Source organism: Ambystoma mexicanum, chromosome 3p (genome assembly GCF_040938575.1).
Source record: "Ambystoma mexicanum isolate Mex_15411 chromosome 3p, UKY_AmexF1_1, whole genome shotgun sequence".
NCBI classification, from domain to species: domain Eukaryota; kingdom Metazoa; phylum Chordata; class Amphibia; order Caudata; family Ambystomatidae; genus Ambystoma; species Ambystoma mexicanum.
Window position 1 is genome coordinate 251,091,441 of NC_090925.1, and position 15,294 is coordinate 251,106,734.

At 43.7% G+C, this 15,294-nt stretch overlaps 1 protein-coding gene across 2 annotated transcripts in view; it reads left to right on the forward strand.

The window, feature by feature from the left end:
- The window catches only part of LOC138580306 (SUN domain-containing protein 3-like), a 153,530-nt gene that overhangs the window by 30,212 nt on the left and 108,024 nt on the right, over positions 1 to 15,294 (forward strand). For both annotated transcript variants that reach the window (XM_069650729.1, XM_069650728.1), the window contains exon 4: positions 11,331 to 11,484. In XM_069650729.1, coding sequence (XP_069506830.1) covers positions 11,331 to 11,484 — 154 coding nt within the window. The remainder of the gene's footprint in view (positions 1 to 11,330; positions 11,485 to 15,294) is intronic.

Here is a 15,294-nt window from a genome sequence, read left to right on the forward strand (position 1 = left end):
TCAAAAACCAGTTTTCAAGTACCTATAATGAGATGGAGAGAATAGTGACATGAAAAACAGTGGTTCAGGAGCTACAATTCCAAAACCCATAGAAGGAAATCTAAAGTTTCAGTCAGTCAGTTTGGATAGCAATAAAGTACTAGAACATTTAAAGAAACACAATAGAGGTTGTTTCATATACAATTGTTGAAGTTAGTAAGACATCCAGTGAGTCTCTCTGCTACATCTTCAAGAGAAGAAGTATCAGAAGTATAGAACCACAGTCAAGTCAGTGAAGAAAGAGGGAGCACTCGGAGGTGCCTTAGAGCAAAAGAGGAGACAGACAGGTAACCAGAGAGAAGTAACTCTACAGGAGGAGAAGGGAATGCAGAAGGTAAGGTCAGAGTATTACTCATATATATTTGGTTTCTACGTCATCAGAATCAGATTGGAGATCTAAGGAGGAGCATCAGAAAGGAATCCCAGTCCTTTTTTTTTTATTGTACACACTTCCCCTTTCCCCTTGAGGTTGTGGGCTCAACAGTAGTCAGAAAAACTCTTGGAGTCCATGGCTTCAAGCGGTTAGTGGGGTTCATCTTCAGCCTGGGATCAGAAGCCAGGGCCTGTGTCAGGTCCTGGTCAATCTTGTCCACAGGAGCTACTGACCACCACAGAACCCCTGGTGTACAGTCAACAACTGATTGATTAAACAGCTGAAATCCAAACTCTCCAGAGGGAAAGGGGAAGTGGATAAAATGAAAAAGACACAGACTTCCTGTCTTCTCACTAGAAAATATCTGCAGAGGACGAGATAAACAAATTATTTCGCAAACCGCACCCTCTACCCTATGCCCTGACCACAATCAGTACCTGTGCAATCCTCTTCAACAGCTAAAAGGAAATTTCGGTATTCTTCCAGATTCTGAGTTAAGAAATAGAACCTTTGGTTGACTTCTCTTCTAGATCTCTATGATTTGTCTCTTAAATCCAAACTCCCAAAAATGTATTAAACTTAGTAACTTCAGAAATTGTTATTGTTTGCTTCTAACTCTTTAAAAAGCTGCTCTCCAGGTTAACTGCTCACCTAATTGCTGAACTGTGAACACTGACCGAGATCAATGTCCTGCTCTCCAAAGAATTAGCCATCCTTAAATTCTTCAATCCGAAGCGCTGTCTTTATATTTAAGTGGTTCATGCTGCATGCATTCAGGGTGTGGAGTTGATGGTTGGGAAGCACTCCCTCTGTAAATTAATAGTTGTTAAGGACCAAACCCAAATGAATCTACAGGATAGACGTCCTAAACCAAAAGAAACAGAAATATGCAAGTGTACAAAGGTATGGAGCCAATGTATTGAGTCAAATCTTAAATAACTCATAAACCAGTCCACCCATGACCAGACCTGACAGCCTGTCGCTAAAAGAAATCCTACAAAACCTTGAAAAAGAGACACTGAGGAATGACAAAACATGCTGGAGAAGCAGTGAAGACTGCCAAGTCATCTTCACAATGAAGGATAGCAACACATGCTAGAGACTGGAGTCAGGAGTTTGAAAGCATGAGTTTCCACTCATTAACAACATATTTCATGATACAGTCCTTAATATTGTCATAAATGAGCACATCCAACCTCTCGATTTGCAAAACATTGATACATTTATGATTTAGTCCACAGCGTAAACATATTATGCATTGTAGCTCTTTTTCAAGACTCAAAATAGTATTTCATTCAAGATGGTTGTAGCAATAGTTTCGCATTAGTAGACTCGTTTAAAATGAACAGCTTGATAATGAGTTCCGCAGGCATGCACATTGAATCAAATTGCCATTTTAAGAATCACAACCAGTGTAAATATCTTCAGATTAGTGATGATGTAGCTATATGTTTTTATGAGGAAGGCAGAAATGTGAGAATGATGCAGCAGTGTAAAAGTGAAAAAGAGAAACCTGGCACTTTTTTACTTCTTTGGTCTCTTTTATTTGTTCTAGAGTTTGTCACACATGCCATATCATTACAGTCATATCACACTGGGCAAGCACACAACATGTGGAAACACTGCTGTTGGCGAAGTTCCACGAACAACGTCCAAGGTTAGAGAAAAAGGATATTTATGTTTTGTATGTAAAGTATCATGTAACCTTAATTGTGGTGTCACTAGTGCAATACCATAGCATACATTTTAAGTGCATTCATTTTAAAACATGTATATAGTACAACACACACTCAAACACATCTTGACACTGATAAGAAGCAGTTACTGTAGTACCCAAAGATCACAGTGAGAGTATTTACTCTCTTTCGAAAAAGACAAATCTTACGTTCAGGGCAAGGTCCTAGGACCTCAAACAAAGCTAAAAAGGATTGCCTCACAGTATTTGCCAGTTCTCTTTAACCCATGCATTCTCATTCGCCCAGTTGGTGGCATAAACAGACTGTTTAGTAGCCTGGATGGGCCTCCTTTGTTCGATTTGCAGTGTCTTTAATTCTGCCTAATGGTTGGGTTGGGGCATTATATAAGGTGGAACACCAACTAGAAATCACTTCTGTGAGTTGCTCACCCTGTGGCAAAGACCCCTGCCTGGCATTGGGGAAACCTAGTGGAGTGACCAAGGTGGTCAAATAAGGATAGCTGAGGACACCATCTACTAAAGAAATATCCATGGTTCAATATGGCAGCTGAAAATAAATTAAGGCAATGATTCAGCGTCTCTCCTTTCCTCAAACATAAGCATTTCATACATTCAAGTAGCTCTTACAATTTGTTGACAAAGGGGCTCATTACAGGTTGGCCGGTATGGTAATAGCGTGCCGGTATTAACATATACTGGCACGTTAACTGTCAGGGTAGGCTACAGGTTGCGTACTGGCAGGGTTGATTGGGGCCCAGTTGTTGTACAGAGGGTGGGAACATGCTTTGTCAGAACGATATGTTAAAGAGGAATGGCCAGGGTGTTTGTTACATATCTTCCTTAACCTAAGTTGTCCGGGTCACCCAGAGCTGATTAGCCGAAGATGCAAGAACAATCACTTGGAATGTTCTGTAGGACTTATAACTGCCTTTCATCAAAGTTACAGTAGAGTCAGGTTGTGGATTTTAGCGTTCCCCAAGGTAGGCTCACAGTGAACCCTGTTTCAGATTAGAGTTTCCAGAACAAGTCAGAAGATATTAATACCAGTAAAGAGGAGGTGGTTTGAAGCTACGGCTACAGGGCAAAAACAGGTGGGAGTGCAGCATAATGCAAGCTTTGGTTTAAACTGTGAAAGTTAAAGTGTACAGAGAAGCCTGATCGTTAAGCTGGGATAGAACCCTGTTATCTGCGCAGCAGTGTGGAAAGAGCTGAAACTAAAAGACTCATTAACTGTTTAGCGAGTCTGGCATAGGCTTAGCGCACCCGAGGAAGCAGTTGTGTAATTACTTGCGTGAGGAAGTCTCAGCGTGCCAGGAATCCAGGGGAAGAACTCACAGTAGGCAGCGTACACGTGTGCCTTCCGAACTGCGTGTAAGGAGGAGCTCAATTTGGCAGCTCTGGAGCTCAGCTCGCGTCTCGTGGCGGCTCACCTTGTAAATTCGGTGCTCAGTGGTGGTCATTGCGTAGCACGGCTTGTGGCTTGCAGCAGCTTGTCTTGTGAAGAGACTTTGCCGCCTGTAATTTCGGAACAGTGTTCTGTGAGGGATTCAGAAATCACGCATGCGCAAGCAGGAAAGTCAGAGTTTTCGGAAGGCTGATCTTCAATTCATAGCAGTTACATCATTTATCGTCACACGTTCACACACCTTCGGATCTTTCTGAAAACAGATCTGCAACTCTAAGCTAATAAGCCACTAGTCATTGCACATGCGCACAGCTTTAAGGAATTCGCTCCAGAAAACAAACTGGTGCAAGCAAAGGGAGCTCTGCAAGACTTTCAATGGTCAGAGTTAAGAAGTCAATGCATGAGCATACTCTGATGAGACCTTTTGGGAACCATTGTTAATAAGTTAAAAACACATGAGCACAGTTAAGGGATTTAAATGCTCAGTTACACAGCTAAAAGGATTACTTTCTTTCATCTATTAGAATAAATGCTACATAAGAGGTAGTGTAAATAATTAAGGTATTTAGATAGGGTTATGTTAGTGCAACAGGAAAAGGGCAGAAAAAAACTCCAATATTTTAGTTTTCCTGCTTAAGAAAGATAAAGGTGAAAAAGAAAGTGAGAGTCTAGAGCTCAAAACCAACCTCGAGTCATCGGCAGAGGTGAGACAGGTAAGAGTAAGTTAAATGACATTTATTAGGAGAAATTATTTTGATTTTGTAAAGTAGTAACAATTTGCTCTTGTTGTCGTTTGCAGAACGTGGTAACCAGAGCGGAGCCAGTTGGCAGAGGGACACCTGTCTTTCTATTATTTTATCCAGCGCCCCTTTCCCCTTCCAGGGATGTCTAACTCAACCATTTCTTCAAAAGGTTGGGTTGGAGACGTCCAGATGGGTTCTGTGGGAACAGCAGCTCCTGCAGAGAAGTTAAAGTACGGAACAAACCTGACTGTACCGCACTGGCCAACTCTGAGTTTGCTGGTGAGGTGGCGGAAGGACCTCCAGCTAAGAGCTAATAGCCCAATCTCCCTTTAATGGGCACAGCATTCTGAGAAACAAAGAAAACATGTAGCATGCAAATCTTTTTTCTAAGACCCTAATAATGGGCTCATCTCAAACATCAGGGGCACTGTGGTGTGTTGGACATAGTCACCATCCATTTTGTACTGAAGCAGAGCCACAGGGAACCAAGTTGGTCCAGCTGCTAAAATGATGTGCCCCCGCAGTGGGTGGTTGAAGCAGGATCCCCTGGGCTCCCGTGGTATCCCCATACCAGTGAGAACAGTACACCCAGTAACACCAGGATGCCATTCACCAACCTGGTGAGTTTTCAAGCCTCCATTCCCCTGAGTACATGAGAGAGGAGCAAGAAAAAGACCAGAGTAAGACGCGAATGCAGAGCGTTCAGCATTCATATCGTGAACTGGCAGATTGCCAGAAGTGAACAGAAGATAAACACTTGATGCAATTGAACACAGACACTGCAGGAGACTGTGTGTCAGTCTCTGGAGGACACAGAACACTGTGTACCAAGGAGCTGCTGGAAAAGATGGTCCAACATGATGCTAATGTTAGGTAGCACCTTTACATTTGTGGAGACACATGTGAGCTAAATTCAATAATTAATCAATGCAGAGCGGCTCATTACTACAAATTTAAAGAACCATTAGAGGAAATTGAACAAAGAGCCCCACCCAAGACCCAGAGAGAAAACCCTAGCAATCTGAGACAATCGCAAAATCTGGTGCAATTAAGGAGAAAGTGTATGCCCAAATCAAAGAGCCTGGCAGAGCCAAGTGGGAGCAACTGCAGACTGCACACAGAAGAACATATTCCTTTACTGCTTCCTGCCGAAGCAGGGATACCACCACTTGATCGAAGGTAGCTGTTTTTCTGGAGGAACTGCTGGTGACCCAGACTCTGATACAAGGATGTGAAGCCTACCAAAAGTCTAGGAAGGACCTGAACACTAAATGCGATGTAACCAAGTGAATGCTGAGAAATCAGGTCTTGGAATGAGCTATCCAGGTGAAGGCTGAGACAGAAGGTTGTGTAGACCTACATAAGGGAATTCTCAGAGTTAAGGTTGTGGAGAGACCTGAATCCATGAATGCTAAAAGACTGCATTACATGAATCATTGTTCGACTGCACTACAGTGTGTAATGAAGAACCTAGAGTGACAGCGATTGAGAAAGACCTGAGGCCCAGAAATAAGGACAGCATGACCATCCCAGTGAAGACCATGATAGTGCAGCCGTAATCAGCATTATGTCCCAGGGGAGTGATGCGGTACTCCCCCATTGGCCAATTTCCAGGCTATACAATCCAGTATGGCTCTCAAATTTCGCATAGCCCAGAGATTAGCCAATGGTGGAAGGCCTGCCCATTCCCACCGGCTCACTGTGCTGATAGCATTGCTCTCAGCACGGCACTCCCATGAGGAGAGGGAACGCTGCGCTGATAGCCCTGCTACCAGCCCTGCATGGCTCTCAGCCTGGCACTCCTGTGATGATAGAGCACCACGCTGACAGCTGCATGGCTCTCAGCATGGCGCTCTCTCTCATCATGGGAGCACCAAGCTGAGATCCATGCTGCCTTGGCGTGGCACTCCCTATTCACTGGAGCACTGCGCTGACAGCCATTAGAAGGATTGGTGGACAGAGCGTAAAACATATCAAGGCCTAGCCACAGGATTCAAAGCCAATATTAATGTGGGTTTTCTTAGTTTATATTTCCTCTCACATGTGGAATGTAAGACATTCATCCCAACATGATCTTTAAATCCTATCCTTTTCTGACCAGAGTTACTGGGCTTGTGTTCTTAAAAATAAAATATGTATCAAAAACGATTTAACAATTCCTTTGACCAGGGAAATCCACATATATTTGTTTTCAAAGCTCCATACTTGTGGCCAGTTTTTTTGCCCAAATTTGTAAATAGCTTGACCATTTTTTGAGAGAGAACTCCAAGCCGTTGGTAAAGTTTAGTTGCTGCCAAGTTTATTAAACAGTTTTACTGGCCTCCTGTGCCTAAATATGCCCCGTTTGCCATGAACACTGTTTTAGGATTACATGCTTAGAATGTTGCAGGAAGGTCGAGAGAAAGGGGAACTCTCCCAGGATCTGAATATGGCTGAAATCATGGTCATCCATAAAAAGGAAAGCCCCAAACCGAGTGCCCATCATACCACCAAATCTCACTACTGAACGTAAAGGTCCAACTCTTAGCAAAAGTTCTAGACAATAGACTGATCCAGCTGATAAGCAAATTGATACACCTGGATCAACATGTTTTCTGGTTTCGTCCCCGGGAGGGCTAGCCGAATGAACGTGCGGAGGATCCACAATGCCCTGGCGCTCTTTGAGTCGTTGGTCGGCCCCCGTGTGGTAATGGCACTTGATTCAGAAAAGGCCTTCGACTCGGTTGAATGGGGGTTCCTTTGGGCAGTGATGGTCAAGATTGGGATTTGGGACTCAATACACCAGCTGGGTAAGACTGCTATATTCCCGACCAACAGCCCCGGTGTGGGTTAACGGACATATGTCCCACCAGTTACCGTTGCAGAGAAACACGCGGCAGGGGTGCCCTTTATCGCCCCTACTGTTCCTCATGGCAATCGAGCCACTGGCACAGATCCTAATAGAACAGACTAGGCAATGTGCCCAGGGGCGGGGGGCAGAATCTCTCTATATGCAGATGTCCTTTTGCTATATCTGGGAGACACAGAGGGGTCCTGTCCTAGGACTATTGAGATATTACAATACTGTGGCCTGAAGATTAACTGGGAGAAATCAGTGATTATGCCAGTGGTGGGGGGAATTGGAGGCCTTACCAAGGGGCTGTCTTAGAGTGAAACTAGAGAGTTTTAAGTATCTGGGGATACAGGTACAGAGGGACATGGGAAAATGTGGGGAGTGTAATCTCAAACCAGCAATCCGTCGGCTCCAAGAGGATGCCAAACATTGGGCCACCCTGCCAGTGACGCTCCTGGGGAGAGTCAACCTATTAAAGAGGCTAGCACTTCCTAGGCTACTATATTTACTGCAAAATACCCTGGTCCAGCTCTGTAACAAGCAGTTTGACACGATCAACAGTCTGATTAGTAGTGTGTTGTGGGGCAGTCAGAGCCCTCACAATGAACTACATACATAGACGAGTTCAGTGTGGGAAGGTGGCTGGGGTTGCCGGACATAAGTACTATTTGGCAACCCAAACAATTGTGGCTAATGAATGGCTGTTTGTGGGGGATCTACCAGACATACGAGACTCGAACAGGACATTATGCAGGGTGTGGACCCACTTCAAATACTATACGGGAGTCCCGGAGGGTGTCACCTTCCCCCAGCATGACAACGAATAGTGCATATGAGGGAAGAAATCACAAGGGCAATGGGGTGGAAAATGAGAATCTCTATTATCCAACATCTATGGGGTAATCCAGGTCTGGGAGAAGTAGAGAAACTGGGGATCCAAATAGGCTGGGTTAGAGCTGGGATCATGAAAGTGGGGGATGTAATAGAGCCCTACTGTCTTTCCAGGGCTTGTGCGGTAAATATGGCTTTGGTCAAGGAGAAATATATACTTCATATGCCTAGCACCTGCAATGGTGGCGCAGTTCCGAGATGACCTGGAGCTTCCCAAACATAGTCCCCTGGAGGTCAACCTATTCAAGGAGGCACTGCAGAAGAAGGGAATCACAATGCTATACCAGGCTATTAACACTTTCTCGGCAGCCCCATTGACTCAGCTGGTGGAGAGGTGGGGAAGGTATCTGGGTACCTTAGAGAGCGAAGAATGGGTGGACACAATGGTGGCAACCAGGGACGTAAGCGTGTCCTCGCGGATGAGGCTGATCCAATTTAAAATCTTACACAGAGTATATTATTCGAGGGGCCGGCTTCATAAAATGGATTGAGCGGAGGACGATATGTATCTGAAATGTGGAAGGGCAGTGGGGACCTTCTACCATTTGCTATGGGAATGTGCTCTGGTCTCGAATCTATGGGACAGAATACTCTGCAAATTAAACAGTCCTGGGTACAATAATCCCAAAGGAACCCAAAATGTGCTTACTGCACATTAATTGAGAATATGAGAGGATGAGATGGGACAGCAAGTTAATTGTGATTGTAGCCATGGAAGTAAAGAGGGACCTGGCAACCAAGTGCAGGTCCCACAATATGCCCACAGTCCGGAACTGGGAGGCGAGAATGGAATACTGCCGCAGCATGGATAAAATAATATACCGGAGTAGAGGGACGCCTCGGAAATATTTCAACATTTGGGGGAAATGGGAAGTGAGCGTGGGATAAGTGAAGATGTGAATGGGAAGTGGGGGGATAACTCGGGAGTCAGGGAGGGGAAATATAATGTAAGGAGTGAATGGGATGCAGAGGTCAGGGGGGTGTGGCTCAGGGAATTCCGCATTGTACTTGGTTTTGTTTCTTGCTGTTTGGTGTTACTCCTTTATCATGAAAATGGCAATAAACAGAGTTTTTTTTTTTAAAAAGTACTGATATTGCTGATCATTACATTTGTTACACACATTTTGTTCATTGCCTAAAAAAGGTTGGGGTCCCCTGCAGTAAATTAACAAGCTCAGTCTATGAGAGACCCTGAGAACACGAAGGTCGTAGGGCCATCCCTACCTGTAAAGAAGTGAAACAGGTCTGGGCAAGACCTAGGAAAGCTGGGAACACACTTGAGAAGGAGACCATCAGAGCAACCCTGCTGAAAGATTCTTGAAGATCTCTGAACACCGAAAGCCTAAGCCAAAAGAACTGTTCTGGTGAGACTCAGCCAGAGACCTATGGATTGAACCTACTCAGAAGCCAGGCCTTTAGCAAACTCAAAGTCTGACAAAGAAATTCAAAGCATCAAGAGTAGGGTCCGATCCCGACACTATCCTCTTCAGCCCTGTGAATACCAGAGGTGGGTGACACCTACGGGTTCTCACTTTGATCAAACCTCGATTTTGTGTTGGCTTGAAGTATTTGAATTCTTTTCTTAGCATTGGGTGAACAGGGAGGCTAGCAGGACCCATTTAGACATTGAACACTATTTTGTTGGCCAGATTAGTTTTAACATTTGTATTTTTTCGTGTGGGGGTGTCTGAAAGCACACAAAGACTTATTAAGCTTAGGTAAGAGACACCTTGCCAGAGGACTTGAAGCCAAGGAATGGAAGATGAGCACCTTGAACCTGACCTTACTTTGACATTGTTGTAGAGTGTATACCTATTGTATTATAAACTGTGCCCCAAGTTTCTCATCTCTGTACTCATTTCATGATACCCTTCCTAGGCACTCTGAACTTTTCTACTTTTCTACACAACTCACAACGTAAGTCCATGCAGACTTCAGAGCATGTTATACTTAATAGGGGCACTCATTCCGTGGGCCCGCTGTAATCTATGATGCCGCGTTAATTTCCTTGAAGAGCTAACTGTCAGCATTCTTGCATGGAAACAGCAGCACATTCAGGCATGCTTTTCCTATGCACCACTAAACAATTCTGTGAACTACAAACAGAGGATCCAGGTTGTCTGCGAACAGAAAGGGACTGCCACAGTGAGGAAAGTAGTCAAAATGGCCGATCAGCCTTTTGAAGTTTTTGTCCAGTCTCCCAAGTCCTAATCGAATACAGATGAGGTTATTACAGGCATCTGACAATGATGTACCCTCCCCCATTTACCTATACAGGTGCAGACAATCACAGAATACCAGGCGTGGGGAAGTCGTTACAAGGCTATATAAGCCCAAGGTCTGAGACAGGGAGTGTGAGTGTTTGAAATAGGAGCTGGTGTTTGAAATAGGAGCTGGCGTCTGGAGTTTGGAGCAAGTTGGAGAGTGAGGAGGGAATTTGGAGCGAGAGTGGAAAGAAGAGGTGGTTTGAGATGAGAAGTACAGGTAAATCAGGAGGCGTTTGCTTAGAAACATCCAGAGAAGGGCAATTTGAGACATCAGGAAGAGGTTGGAGAATCAGGAGAACAGCGAGGTCATAGTCAGCCAGGTCATGTAAGCCTGGGAGGGCATGCTCGGCCCAATGCAGAGGTTAGTCAAGCCCAGAGTGGGAGGAGGAACAAGTATGTGGTACTGGTGGAGACCCGCGACTTCTAAGGAGCTACTGGGCATATCAGAGGTGGTTGTATCCCACCAACTACCAGAGAGAGCAGGACAAATGCAAAGTGAATATCACTGAGAATGTGAGTGACAGGGAAGTAACCCACATCTTGTGAAATGTGTAAGTATGTGCTGACACAGCTGAAACTCCTGAAAAGATCCAGATTACCTACATTTAAGTTTTACCAAGAAACAAATATTTGGGTGTTAAATAAAATTTAGTTTAACCTAAGAATTGTGGCCGCCTCTTTGAGTATCCCACTCGCATATATGACAGCCTGCATCTCTCAGCGACTCTCAAGCAACATGTGAGTCAGGATACCACAGTTTTCCCCCGCCTGTGCACCTGAAGTGTTGTCTGCATTTTCAGCTTTGTAAGGGTTAATTGTGGGCTGAAATTGTGGCAGTGAACTCACTGGATCCTATATCTGGCAGCTGTGCCCTTTCACGTGCATCTCCTTGTGTTGGATGTCTACCTAAGTGATCCTGCAGTTTGCCAGTTTCCTTCAACGTCTAATGTCTCCTTAAAACTTATGATTGTTATTCAATTTTATATTTCATATTTTGAGGCACGCTGATGTCATCATAGAGCATGGTTGATATGTGTTTAGTAGTCTTAGAGCGAGGATGATGATGATGTTTTTTTCTTGCAGATGTATTGGGGATTTCAAGAGTGTTGTCATTCTGCTGTTGATTCTGGGCTATTGGGGCTGGCCTATCGATTTTCCTGGTTCCTTATCAAAATACCTCTATGCGATCGAGCAGAAAGAAGCCCAGATAAGAACGGTCACCTTCCACGAGTGGCAGGTAAGAGTTTAATGGACTACTTTCCTGACCGATCAGATGAAGCGATGGATGTGATCTGCCCTGAGTTCAGTAAAGCCTTCAATACTGCTTCACAGAGGAGACGTGTAAACATATGTTGCCTTGGGATGGAATTCTGGTTGATAAGCTCATTTAGAAAATGACTTGGTCATAAATGGCCGAGATGTACATGCGGGTCTGTGACTCAGAGAACTAATGCATGCACTACAGGGGCTTGAATTTGACCTCATGATCACCGGTTTGAAACCCGACAGGTCCACTCAGCTCTTCACCCGTCTGGGGTCGATAAAATGCGACAGGTCCACTCAGCTCTTCACCCGTCTGGGGTCGATAAAATGAGTAGCATTGAGTTGGGTATTGCAAAACATCTGTTATGTGTCAATAGCGCCAAGATAGCTCTGTAGGGGTGAGCCTGCATGCTACAAATTCACCTGTTATGTAAGTCGGTAATAAGTGGGTGAACAAGGATCTATGCATGGTCCAGTTTTTTTAGCGGCGTTTAGAAGGGACATGACAGGGAAGTTTGCAATTATGGCATCTCTATTTGTAGATAATCTATACATCTATAAACGTGGGTTTCACCCCACTAGGGTCACAGAAATTGTGGCACTATTGATGCCTGGCATTTGCCAATTGGTAGATTCTGGAATTACATGAGCTCTTGTCCTATTGATCCTAAGTGCTGAGTTTGACACAGTTGACTGTGACATCTTATTTGGTCACTTGATGAGATTTGGGGTGTCTGATCTAGCAATTCAATCGATTCAATTGTTTCTATCAGATAGATTTCAGATCATCGCAAAAGAGCCAGACTTTTCAGGTGTTGTTGTGTTCCAATATGGGATGCCACAAGAGTTGGCTCATCCCCCCTTGCTTTTTATTTATACAGTTAGTCCCTAGCTAGACTGCTGCCGGAACACAAATAAACCATATAGAAAGAGGGGGCCGTTATTATTGCAGGATATTGACCCACTGCTATATGTTGACCGGAAGCAAAGCCGAGGGCTGTAAGTTGGGGAAGGGTAATTATTACAATCGATAATGACACCTCATGAGATTTATATGGCTACAAGCAAATGGAGTTGTGAAAATAAACAGGAAAGTGTTATTGTGGGGAAAAAAAGCACAAATTAGTGACTAGTCATGTTGATTTAATGGAACTAGTAACAATACATTTCACACATTTTTATGTTTTATTGTTGTTTGGTAATTTGGGGAGTTGCACTGCACATGTACCTCTCTGCCTGTACATAGTTAAAGGCAATTGTGTTTTATGGTGTTGGCCAGGCTTCTGCTCAAGACATATTAGGGCTCATTATGAGTTTGGTGGTATGTCGGCTGTAATACCACCGAGATACCATCAAATGGTATTACCGTTAAAAAAGAACTTAACAATCCAAACTGCTTTAAATGCTTCCTTGTTGCCGTGTGCGTGCTCCAAGAAACTCGGAAGCCTTGATTGTTGTGGTGAACGCGTGTCCGTTGGACTGCTATGCAGTCCCTCTTCTCTTTCCTCTACACGTTATGTGACGCAGACAAAAATTAAAGGAAAGGAGAAAGAAAAAATGCTTCTGCATAGCACACCTATGAACGCCAGACGCATTTAATGAGGCACCCGACTCTCTCCGTACTGACGCAGAAACAGCGGCACTGTGCCTGCGACCATCCGTGCTCCGAAAAAACACAGGGGTAAGAGTGTCTGTGGTTCACTGTGCCATAGTTGATCGCCGGCTCATTTGTTAAGTTGAGCGTGTAGCTCACCAACTCCCAAACAGACTCTATTTCTTGGCATTTGAGTTCATAAAAAATAAACTTTAACTCATTCTCACTATTCCCAATAAACTCTGTGATTTATCAAAAACACTGAAAGTCTCAAATATTTAAACAATCCCCTCTGGAGCTCAGCATCATGTCCCACGTTGACACTAGATATTTCTCAATGTTACTTTCAAAGGGCTTCAAATTCGAGAGCTTGACAGGATAGCTGCTGCCACTTCTGATGAAAGGCAGTTTAGAATATTGTAAAGATTCCAAGCTGCCTGCCTCACTACAGAACCTTCAATTATCTCTGCCATCTTACCTTGAGCTAACTTCTCCTTCCTGATACAAAATGGTTAAGTAAAAGAAACCAGCTCTTCACAATACTATAATACCACTAACTCAAAACTTCTGACCCAAACTGATCTATGAACCTTTGTTAATCTAGGAACCCTTACAGTCCGGTGGCATTACCACTACTGGCATTACATTTGGCGGTAATTCTGCCATATTACAAGTGGAGATTTGGCGGTATAAATCCCCATTTTATAGGGATTTTGGTGGTATTACCACCGGCGAAATTACTGGGTGGTAATACCACTGATTTATTTAGGTAAAGTGGTGGATCTACCTCTCTTGTAGTTTGACAGTGCAGGAAAAATAGAGGTAACAGAATTACGTCCACTTTATTCCCCCACCGCTAAACTCGTAATGAGGCCCAGTGTTTGGAATGAGCTCTATACCAGAGATTATAGACTGCATACTAATTGGCTGGGAGGAGGTCTATAATGGAAAGCATGTGCTAATATGCCTTATTATGCCCACGTACATGATGCCCACATACTCATAAACTACAATGTTCCGTCAGAAGAATTCCTAGCCTGTCTGAAAACCATTGATTTCTGGTTGGATAGCAACAGATTAAACTGTACCAATTCTAAAACAGAGGTTCCTATAACTTCAGTCCAGCTAATCCCACATCCTACTCTCTTCCATGGCAAGATGACCTGGGATCTCCTCCGGTCCCAGCCTCAGTGGTCAACAACCTTGGCATTTGGATGGACACCAAACTGGACTTTGAATCTCAGATTAATGAACTGCCACAAATCTGCTTTTTCCAACTCAAGCTACTGTGAAAACCCCATTGATCATTAATGTTTCAGTGCCTTTATGGATTGACTACTATTTATTTGGGTCTCCCTCAAATAATTCTCTCTTAACTTTTAAACCCAGAATGAGGGCTAAATGTTATGATATAAGACTAGATGTTAGGCTTAGCAAAATATAGAGAGAGTTATGACCATCAGATGAAGAGAAGAGATTACTCTACAGATTACTGACGAAGCTGGATCTAAATATTGTACCTTCTCCAGAAGACCTTATCCTAAGTTATGCTAAACATTTTTTATAATGCTCAAATAACAGTGGTTTAAAAGTACTGATGCTTGCCTGAAAATTACTGTATTGTTCCCCCCTCCCAGGCTATCCAAACCTTAGTCTATGGAGGAAAGAAAAAGGGAAGGGATGAAGTGGCAGAGGAAAGAGGGTACAGATAAAGCAATCAGGGGTGTTCAAATGGGAGAGGGCATGTTAAAGGCATAAGATTCGGGTTGTTGATAGTTTGGATGCTTAGCGATAAAAATAGATCCTAGATCAGGATTGCAAAAATTGGGAGGGTACTTTCCAAGGAGTCTGAAGGAGGGAATATTTACATTATATGGAATACTGTAGCCAGTTTTGTGTCCAGATCTGTAGACCACGTTTGGAATATTGCATCCAGTTCTGGAGCAGAATCTCCTGCACAAGGGTATATTGAGAACCGTCTAGAAACTGGAGACCAATATTGTGCACAATTTAAACCCTAAACACACAAGAGTATTGCAAGGGTCCAGAAGTAAGAAACGTGACACAAGTTTGGTGGAAATGATTATTATAGAGTTTTATTGGTCTTAAAGAAATGAAAAGGGGTAGGGGCAAAGGCCTAATTGTCTTTGAGCACTATGAGGAGTTGCCATGTCTCAACACATGAATACT